The sequence below is a fragment of the Vanacampus margaritifer genome, chromosome 5 (assembly GCF_051991255.1).
Source record: "Vanacampus margaritifer isolate UIUO_Vmar chromosome 5, RoL_Vmar_1.0, whole genome shotgun sequence".
Taxonomy (NCBI): Eukaryota; Metazoa; Chordata; class Actinopteri; order Syngnathiformes; family Syngnathidae; genus Vanacampus; species Vanacampus margaritifer.
Window position 1 is genome coordinate 19,156,639 of NC_135436.1, and position 10,839 is coordinate 19,167,477.

The 10,839-nt window shown below is 40.5% G+C and overlaps 1 protein-coding gene across 2 annotated transcripts; it reads left to right on the plus strand.

The window, feature by feature from the left end:
* Nucleotides 1-3,672: 3,672 nt before the first annotated feature.
* Nucleotides 3,673-10,792, plus strand: srpra (SRP receptor subunit alpha). 2 transcript variants are annotated; one of them, XM_077565589.1, is made up of 15 exons: nt 3,673-3,814; nt 3,926-4,064; nt 4,320-4,403; nt 4,497-4,660; nt 5,441-5,601; nt 6,250-6,403; nt 6,555-6,705; nt 6,772-6,902; nt 6,972-7,093; nt 7,170-7,256; nt 7,342-7,514; nt 7,600-7,813; nt 8,279-8,442; nt 9,508-9,606; nt 9,677-10,792. In XM_077565589.1, exons 2-15 carry the CDS (start codon nt 3,942-3,944, stop codon nt 9,803-9,805), a joined length of 1,956 nt encoding a protein of 651 aa, XP_077421715.1. In that variant the 5' UTR covers nt 3,673-3,814; nt 3,926-3,941; the 3' UTR covers nt 9,806-10,792. The 2 variants fall into 2 exon arrangements, with proteins under 2 accessions (XP_077421715.1, XP_077421716.1); XM_077565590.1 differs by lacking the exon at nt 3,673-3,814.
* Nucleotides 10,793-10,839: the final 47 nt, after the last annotated feature.

Below are 10,839 nucleotides of genomic sequence, written 5' to 3' on the forward strand. Positions count from 1 at the left end.
AACAAAAAAAATACTAGAATCAATTAAATCTAACATATTTCAGATTTTTTTTTCGAATTATCTATAGAATCAGATTTTAAATAATTTAAAAAAAAACGTTTATTCAGATGTACATGACTTTATTTATTTATTTAAACTAAACTGAACATTATTTGTACAAAAATGTATGTGTGTTTGTAAATGTACAACAATTGTGATTCAGTTACTGGTTTGGTCCTTATAAGAACCATCAAATACTGTGGGAAAAATGTTGATCATTGTTTTCCAAAGTAAAAGCAGATGTTTGCAAAAGTCTTATTAAACACAAAGATATTCAATTCTTCCCTGGATTGGCTGGCAACCAGTTCAGGGTGTACCCCGCCTACTGCCCGAAGCCAGCTGGGATAGGCTCCAGCGCCCCCCGCGACCCTTGTGAGGACTAAGCGGTTAAGAAAATGGATGGATGGATATTCATTCTGTTTTCAATGAGGACCAGAGAATGGTTACGTTTGCGAGAGCGACATTCTGAGGATTTGGACAAGTTAACAAGGTCTAAACGATTAATCAATTATAAATCTATTTGTTGATGGATTAATTGATTAATTGTTGTTCTTCTACTATTAGCATATATTGTTATATTGATATGAGCCAATATCAGCTGTCCGAGTATCAATGTATGTATATTTTCTGAACATATGTGACGGGCCACTTATCAACATAGCAATTGCAGCTCCATGCCACTGTTGCTTCAAACACCACAAACACTTAGGTGGATGGCAGATGTTTCTTTTATTGTCACATTAATGTGACACAGTGTGACAACAAGGCAGTTGTAAATCGGACAGTCTCGGACAATGTGGAATGAAACAAAAGTTTCAATGGACAAAACGCCACTTTGAGATTAACAGGGAGAGCTATGTGGGGTCATAACAATCAATAACAACTAGATGAGCACACCACAGTATCATAAGAAACCATTTAAAATAATACAGTATAATCACTAATTAATCCAGATTACCACGAGATGCGACTCACCACGCCAAGAATCCTCGTAGCTCTGACTGAATGCTAAGAGGGCGCCTTGCAAGTGCCACACTGTGTGCTGTTGCGTCACTTCCGCCATCATTTAATGGTGCAAATATCACTCCTTTACACCTACCCACATGCTACCTTTGAAAAGTATGCATGTTAGGTTCGCTGAAGACTCTAAATTAAAAAATGTGAGTGTGAATGGTTGTTTGCGTAAAATCTAAATACCCTGCAATTGTCCACCATCCAGTCTTTTAGGACCCTTTTAGGACCCATGACCCTAGAAAATAGATATATGGATGGATGGAATAGACACCAAACACACATTCAGAGTACACACATGCTCTAATTGTTATGTAATGGTGCTGCTACAACAGGAAATGACGGATGTACAACAACCCATCTGACTTTGCTCTGCTGAATTTAATTGCAGACTTCTCAGTTCACTGTTTGGTCTACATCTGTGATTTATGATAAAAACCTTGACAAGATGTTTGGATCTCCCTGTTCTCCTTTAATTAGCACAGCTGATGCTTTGCAGTTGCATGGCAAGTTGAACGTATTCACCGCAGACGCAAATGTTCTGGTCAGTCTCGCCTCACACAGGCCGGACCACCGTAGTTAGGAACAGCTGAGAGCGTTTTATCTGACTGTTGGTGGTCTGAGAGTATATTGTAGTGTAGAACATGGCTGCTTGCTACGCGTAGACGTATTTTCTCCTCTTTCAAAGAGCGCTGGGATGATGACCACTACATAACAGGATCACATTTGATGGGCCTTCAGATTTAACAGTCAGCCGTCATCTTGGCAGTATTCTTGTTAGTCTTTCTCTTCTTAATGAAGGACATTATCCAGCCTATTCATTTCCATCCATTTTGACTGTTAGCGATATAAAGCATAGTGACATTAACCGTGGCTTGAGGTTAGCCTCGCTATGTACCCTGGCACAAAAAGTGACTATCGAGTGTGTTCTGTGTCCTGAATGTGTCGTTCACAGGGAGCAGGAGAAATGGAAGAATGATGCAACATTAGTCTAAAACAACTGACTAGTTCTGCTGACAGATGGCATCTCCTATAAAAACAAATACTAAAACAATTGTAGGAACACCAGTGTTATGCTCCAGTTGCACTATAGAATACACATTATGCTAAACTGTGTGGCCAAACTTTTATACGCTTCAGACTGCCAATATGTTTGATTGAGCCAACAAATTTATGCCAAGAAAAATGCATTTTCTCATATTGTGGCTGGGGTTGTTCATTTAATCACGTAAGTGTTAGGTAGAAGAACTATCATTTTTAACATATACAGTATATTTGATCCATCCATCCATTTTCTTAACTGCTTGTCCTCACAAGGGTCGCGGGGCATATATAAATGATAGTTGATATATTGTAGTGATTCAGTCACATACATAATGAGAGACAACTCAGATCCACATTATCACTGAGGGGAAACTCAACTCACGTTGCCTGCATGGAAGTCAGATGAAGGAACCAACATGGCTTCAGAGACCTACAAATAATAATACTTAGTTAAAATCACATATGTACGATGGAACATTTGAACAATGAGATCACATCATTTTGATGCTGCGGAAGGCTTTCCTGAGGACAAGATTAAACTCTACCAAAGTGATGGACAGGCCAAAGTATAAAGAAAGAAAGGATCCACTTATGAGCCAAAGGCTGCTATATTGATGATCATGTAACTCATGATGGTAGCAGCAGAATTAATTCTGAAGTCTACAAAACCATTTTGTCTGGCAATTTATAGAAAAATGCATTTAAACTAATTGGGAAAAGCTTCATCATGTAAAAGACAATGACCCAAAACACATTGCCAACACAACCAAGAACTTCATCGTGGGGAAACGTGCAGGGTCTTTGATTGGCCAAGTCAATCATCAGACCTCAACCCAATAGAGCATGCATTTTGCCAATAGGAGGAGACTGGAGGGTGAAACAAACAAGAACGGAAGGAGGCTGCAGTAAAGGCCGGGAACAGTGCATTAAATGAAGAATACATGAAGCAGTTTTTGCAAGTAAGTGCTATGCTACCAAATTTTAAATTATTTACTTTAAGTTCATTTAAGTGGGTGAGTTTAGACAAAAGGTGCTTTACAGAGTTGTTTCGAACATCGAGATCTCCTGTAAATTCCAGTTTCTCAAGTGGTCCCTTTGGGAAATTGATTGCACACTCCTGGCATAGAGTAAATAATTAATTGTAGTATTTAACTGACTTTGTCTTGGGGTGAGCATTGGCAATCTTACACCCTTTATTGCACCAATATAAACAAAACAGTCCCCTAAATGAGATGATTAATTAAACAACACTGCAGAGCTATGTACAACAATTTGCTTATTCAAGAGAAGATCATTTCAAATTTGTTGTCAATATTTTACAGTTATGTATTCATTGATGACATTTTGTAACTATGGTGCCAAAGTACATCATCCATTCGTAGAGATCCTGAGGAAATTTGTACATCATATTCTGTACTTACATCATTGTACAGCACCGGACTACTATACAATGAGCCATCGTGAGGAATAGTGATCAACACCGCTCTCTTGTGGCCGTTTTGGATAATTCTAGCACATGAACGCAACATTACAATCCTCGTTGGGAAAAAAAAACTGCGATTACACAATAATTGCGTCACACACTTCAACAGTGCGCATGCGCAATACAACGCAATTTTTCGTCACTTCCTGGTTCTGCATCTGACGTGTCTAAAAACTGTTTTGCTCTAGTGGTGGGTTCAACTCGTGGGGGGTTTACTTTCTATTTAAATATTTTTTGGTGAGTAACCGGAGAGCTGGAAATCACCCCGTTAATGGTTTTCCGTTCTATTTTTATTTGGTAAGCCGTTGGTTTGCATCTTTGTAACCCGTTTTCCCTTCGCTAATCCAGGTTACGTGGTGTCAAGATGCTAGATTTCTTCACCATCTTCAGTAAAGGGGGGATAGTGCTGTGGTGCTTTCAGGGAACCGGTGTCACCGAGTCTTTCACCGGGCCTGTCAACGCCCTGATCCGCTCCGTGATCCTGCAGGTGAGCTTCGGTGAACGGTTGTCGTCCGATGACACTGGGTTTGACAACGTTGCGAACGGCTAATGCTAACAGGTAGCAGCGTACGTAGACATACTACACATGCACTGCGTGACATTTAACCAGTCACACGAAAATAATCGTCAACTTTACCGAACGTTGAATCTATGTACTGTAGTGGCTTCTTAAAATTTGTCTGCGAAAGATGTTAAGTTCAGTAAAATTGTATTGAGCTCTTGTTGACATGTCCCTTTACAGGAGCGGAGCGGAAATAACTCGTTCAACCATGAAGCCCTGAATCTTAAATATAAACTGGACAACGAGTTTGAGTTGATTTTTGTGGTAAGTCATTGAACGCATCACTACTAATTTAACATAACGTGAGAGTGGACACTGACTTATGTGATTCTTCATCGTCCATTTTTTTGTGTTCAGGTGGGTTTTCAAAAGATCCTGACTCTTACATATGTGGACAAGTTCATAGATGACGTCCAGCTGCATTTTAGAGACCGTTATAAGAATGAACTGGAACAAAAGGGAGCGATGAAGCTTCTCAATCACAGCTTCAAGTTTGAGGATAATTTCAAAATGCTTCTTCGGTAATTGCACTTGCACATGCCAATGTGCCTTCTTACCATGATTTTTAATTTTTCAAATCGGTTGACACTTGAGTTTTAGTTTATTATGGTGTACATTTTTCACAGAACTATCAGTTTTAAGGCGAAACAACAGCTTGAGACATTGCCTTGACTTTTGTCAAGATGATTTAGCGATATTTGAATGTGAATTAAAGTTTAATTGCATCAACTATAAAGGAAATTGGTCTGGCTTGTTTGCGAGTGTATCAGAAATGACTCACTCAGTCGCAAGCTGCAACTATATGCCAACGGAGGCTTTTCCACCACAGAAACCTTTTCAGAAACCCTTTTTGTTTCCACTAAAAACTAAACCCTGAAAAGAAAAGCTCCAGCACAGCTGACTACAATTGAAGCATTTTTCACTGTGGCCATTTCCACCAGTGTGCGGTCTTTTCAAGTTGTGGAGTCTTAGTTTGCAAGATATTTTGATCATGGTGGAAAGGGATCGATAGGTGGACAGACAAAGCATTTTTGGCGATGATGGCATCCAGCACGCATGTTTTGGGGGTAATTTTATATATAATGGTTCCAATTATAAGTTCACTGAAAAAATGTAAGGTGGAGAATAATGCCAATAATCGTTATGGTTTTGGCCAAGCTGGCATCACTACCATTTACTACAAAAAACTCATTTACTGATACAAAAAAAAGTTTGTAATTTCCTTGTTACTCAAAATAACATTTTTGATGTCATTTACGTTTGATTGTAAATGATGACGTGCACCTAATGTTTTCCACCAGAGAGGCAGAAGAGAGCAGCAAAGCTCGGAGCCCCGTACCCATGCGCTCTTTTAAGGAGTCTGAAAAATCCCAAAAAACTGTGAAGTCAATGATAGAAACAAAGGGTGGGGACAGAGACAAGGAGCAGGGTAGCAAGAAGAGCAAGAATACCAAAAAGGAAGGTAAGTGTAGTTAGAGGGGCATTAATTAACTCATTCACTGCCATTGATGGCTATAGACGTAAAACAAAAAAAATCTGAACTATTTCTATTAGTTTAACATCTTTTCCACTTTTGTTAAGGTTTTTTTTTTGTTGAATACGAAAACCTTGAGAAAAAAAATTGTACATTTAGAACAGATATAAAATTTACGATTATCGTGAGTTAACTAGTGAAGTCATGCCATTAATTACGAAAAAAAATGTAATCGCTTGATGCCCCTAATTTTTAATAATCTTTTTTTTTTAAGTATTTTTAAATGATTTTTAAAAAAATAATAAATTATCTTTTCTTCTTTTTTTGTTTTTGTTTTTTAAAGAAAAGATGATTAAAAACTAGGTGCATTAGGCGATTAATTTTTTAAATCATAATTAATCACATGACTTCACGAGTTAACTCACAATTAATCTCAAATTTTTATATCTGTTCTAAACGTACAATATTTTTTTCCTAGGTTTTCATACTCTTGTTTACAAAAGTGGGGAAAAAATGTTAAACTAATAGAAATAGTTCAAAATAATTTTTGTCGTCTATAGCCGTCAATGGCAGTGAATGAGTTAATAATAGTCGTTAATTAGAGGTTACTAGATCTGATTGGCCAATCTTTTCCAGCTTCTGCAGTAGACCCTGTCAAAGCAGATCAAGGCAAAGCTGCCTCAAAGCTGGTCGAGAACGGCAACCATGGCCTAACTGCTGAGGAGATCATGCAGAAGAAGAGAGAGGAGTTCTTTCGCAAGCGAACAGCGGGAACTGTTGAAAAAGTCAGGTGAGAGATGATATCGAATCTTACCTTTTATGTGGTAATGCTGTATCATTTTCTATTTTCTTCTAGCAATTCTTGAAGTATTGCAGTATGAATCTGAATTCAATCATGTATGGTATTAATTGATCTGGTGGCGTATTGTCTTAACTTCCAGTAAGTCTCCAAAGCCTCAGAAGCCCAAGGAGAAACAGAGGCGTGTTTGGGACATGGGTGGCAACAGTACCAAGGACCTGGACTATAGTGACAGGAACGGAGAGAGTTCCCCTAATGGTTGTGACCAAAACCAGGATGCACCTATTGATCCTGTATGTACAGTTGAAATGAATTTACAACTTAAATGGACACTTTGTAATAACATTGAAATGTTTCAGGGGATGCAGCTAAACCCCATGATTGGAGATTTGCTGTCTGTGGAATGTGATTCCAGTGAGGAGGAGGAGGAGGAAGAAGAGGAGGAGGAAGAGGAGGAAAGAGTTGTTGTCAGTGCAACAACCAAGACAAGGTATGACGACTTTTACCACTCAGTGTAAGCGCAAAACTTTGTCTGAAGAATGTTTTGGAATCTTGTCAGTGCCAAGAAGCGTGGCGGCTTTGGCGGCATGTTTGGCATGCTGAAGGGCTTGGTGGGCTCCAAGAGTCTGAACCTGGAGGACATGGAGCCAGTTTTAGAAAAGTTGAAGGACCACCTCATTGGTAGGTGATTGATGCCTTTCTCTTATCCTACTCATTGATCACTGATTGATCGTCATTGTGGGTTTGCTCATCACAGCAAAGAATGTAGCAGCCGAAATCGCCTCACAGCTTTGTGACTCTGTAGCCAAAAAACTGGAAGGCAAAGTCATGGGCACCTTCACCAGTAAGCAAACAAGACTTTTTTTTTTTTGTCAGATTGATATCACAGAAAATTGCCATATTTAATTGATGCATATCTGTGTGTGTAGCTGTTGCCTCAACAGTAAAGCAGGCCCTGCAAGAATCGCTGGTGCAGATTCTGCAGCCCAAGCGCAGGGTGGATATTCTGAGAGACGTCATGGAGGCGCAGAGCCAGAGGAGACCTTTCGTCATTACGTTCTGTGGCGTCAACGGGGTTGGAAAGTCCACCAATCTGGCAAAGGTGAAATCTCAGTGTACAGATGTATATTGAAAAAAAAAAAAAAAAAAAAAGATACTTACCCACCTCCGTCCTCTTCTCGGTCCAGATCTCATTCTGGCTCATTGAGAACGGTTTCACAGTGCTGATTGCAGCCTGCGACACGTTCCGCGCCGGGGCGGTGGAACAGCTGCGAACCCACCAGCGTCGCCTGAACTCGCTGCACCCTCCGGAGAAGCACGGAGGGCGAACGATGGTCCAGCTCTATGAGAAGGGCTACGGGAAGGATGCTGCTGGAATTGCAATGGAGGCCATCGCTTATTGTAAGATAGTGTTTTTATTTTATAAATCGACATAAGATGAAAATGAAAATATTTAAGTACTGTACCTTCAAAATTTAAACACATTCCATTCTAAAAAACGCCTGGCAGTAAAAAAAGAATCAAGCTTCTTTCAAATAAAGCAAAACGACTCACCCCCGAACACACCTGCTAGGACAGGGGTGGCCAAGTTCGGTCCTCGAGAGCCACTATCCAGCCTGTTTTCCATGTTTCTCCCCACTAACACACCTGATTCATGATCAGGATCGTTATCAGGCTTCTGCAAAGCTTGCTGATGAGCTGATCATTAGATTCAGCTGCGCTGAAGGAGGGAGACATGGAAAACAGGCTGGATAGTGGCTCTCGAGGACCGAACTTGGCCACCCCTGTGCTAGGACATGTAATAGGTCATGAATCCAACCTGTAATGAGTCTAAAAAGAACTAATTTCCTCCATGAATGCTTGTAGCTCGCAACCAGGCTTTCGACGTGGTGCTGGTGGACACGGCGGGGCGCATGCAGGACAACGCGCCCCTCATGACAGCCCTGGCTAAACTCATTGCTGTCAACATGCCTGACCTCGTGCTGTTCGTCGGGGAGGCTCTGGTGGGCAACGAGGCAGTCGATCAATTGGTAAGCCCATCCCCACCTCGGAGATGAATTCATGCCTGTTTAAGGGAAGGAAGATGAATTCAAAACTGATATTCACAATTTGAGTCTTGATTGTACCCGCCAGTCACACGTCTTGAGATTGACATATTGCTGTTTAATTACATCTAACCAGATAGAAAGAATACAAATGCAAGTCAATTTGGTCTTGGATAAATGTTGCTATATACAACTGCAATCACTCTAAGAATGTTTCTCATTGAAGTGTTATGGTAAAATACTGAACTTTACTCTTTTGTCATATTTACTGAATGATACAGCTCCTGCAAAAGGAAAACAAGCATCTTTTAATTTTGGCACACCACAGAATTGTATTAACAATCCTGCCAATTTGAATGATTAAAACTTGAATACAAAAAAAAAAAAATCAAGCTATTATCTCCACTGTCAGATACTGGTAGCATCTTAGTTGAATGCGCTGAAATCAAATTTTCACCCTCTGTTCATGACTTGTACACACTCACGGCCGACAACGAGGCGCTCTAAAGCAGACATGCCAACTGACTATCTGAAGGGGAGATGCATTTTCAGGGTGTAGCCATCGCTAGCTAGCTAACTTCTTGCCGCAGTTGCGACAGATAAATGCCGAGGCCAACGCGGTGCTCAAGTTGTTATGTAGTGGGGCGAGGGGCGACTCATCTTGGACTTCAGTGTGTTACTGGGCACCATTTTAGCCACGGCAACAACAACAACAAAAATGTCAGGAAAGCTGAAATGTTTAATAATAATACTTTTCTCCCGCAATTGAGTACTACATAGTCCTGACTTTGCATTTATTTTTAGAATCTACCTAACAAAATTATGTTTTCATAAGAAAATCTTTCTTTACAGGGTCTAATTATTCATTTAAAGACCACAGACAGACTATACATAACCTGCTGTAAAATGCTAACATGTTGTAGTCCAACAGAGGGCAGTATTGCTTTCCTGGTCAACTTTTCCTCATAAAATGCAAACTGTGGAACATCTTGTGTGGTAGAAAAGTGTCACTTGTATCACACTATGCCTCTCTTGTTCTTGGTTCACCAGGTGAAGTTCAACCAAGCTCTGGCTGACCACTCCATGTCTGACAAACCTCGTCTCATTGACGGCATCGTGCTCACCAAGTTTGACACCATCGACGACAAGGTGTGTTCAAATGCGCTTGACTTCGTTTTGACTGAATCAGAAGGTTAAATTCACCGTTTCTCCTTCATAGGTTGGTGCGGCCATTTCTATGACCTACACCACGGGCCAGCCAATAGTGTTCGTGGGTACTGGCCAGACATACAATGACCTGCGTAGTCTCAACGCCCGCGCTGTGGTCAGCGCCCTAATGAAGGCTTAAAAAGGCCCTCTGATCTTCATCGTTGGACGCTAGAAAGCCAATTCTATCATTTCGCCGTGCTGCCAAGAGATGTTTGAGCCCCTGCTAAAAGCCTGCGCTTACCGTCCTTCTGTGCCGCCCTCTCTTATGTCCCATGTGTCTGCTCATGGCACTATTGTCTCAGCATCAGGCCGGCGTGAAAGGACGACATTTGAAACCCGCACAACCGAAGGAGCCTCCCTGTTTCTTTTTTACAGGATTTGGGCCAAATTGAAGCGTACCTTTATAATCCGTTTGAGTTCTGAATTGCCCCCCTAATGGACCTCTGTTTACCCAGTAAGAACTAGTTAAACAAAAATCTGGCGTTTTGTCAGTCATTCTTCCACCTAAATAAGGTCAGGTTGACAGCAGCTGCCTGTGCAATGCTCAGTGACCATAGTGCCTAGTTGACTCCTGTTGTCATGGTTACCGCCCACATCAAGGACGCATGGAACTAATCCCATTCAAGAGGAAAAGATATAGTGAATTGGATTTAAACGTACATTTATACATTGTCTTAAGTGAGTTATGTGGCCTGAAAGAGCAATTAAAAAATACCTTAGAATAACTTGAGATGCCCCAAAACATTTAACCCACAAATGCCCATATCTTATTTTTACCCCCATAACCTGTACTATGGCCCCTGGTTGGAGAGATTTCCCCTCCCTGATTTATTGGATCAACTGTTTGTTCTAACTTCAGCAGTACTGTACTGTGTTCTTTACCAGCCTAACAGATTTAATCACAAAAGAAAACCAGAAATAGTTTTGTAAATGAATGATTGCTGCAACCCGTTTCCCCAAGAATGGTTATTTATGTTTTCCCCATGGATTTCTTTATTAATTCGTTGAACGCAGCCAAACATCTCCCTCATTTAACTTGCAGTAATGCCATATTAGGAAATCCAAGGTTATTTGAGCTAATTTATGAGAATGTAAACATTTCTAAATAAAGCTGCTGTACACGGCATGCGTTTAGAAACTTTCCATATTGTCTCTTGTTAGACCAAACAACAC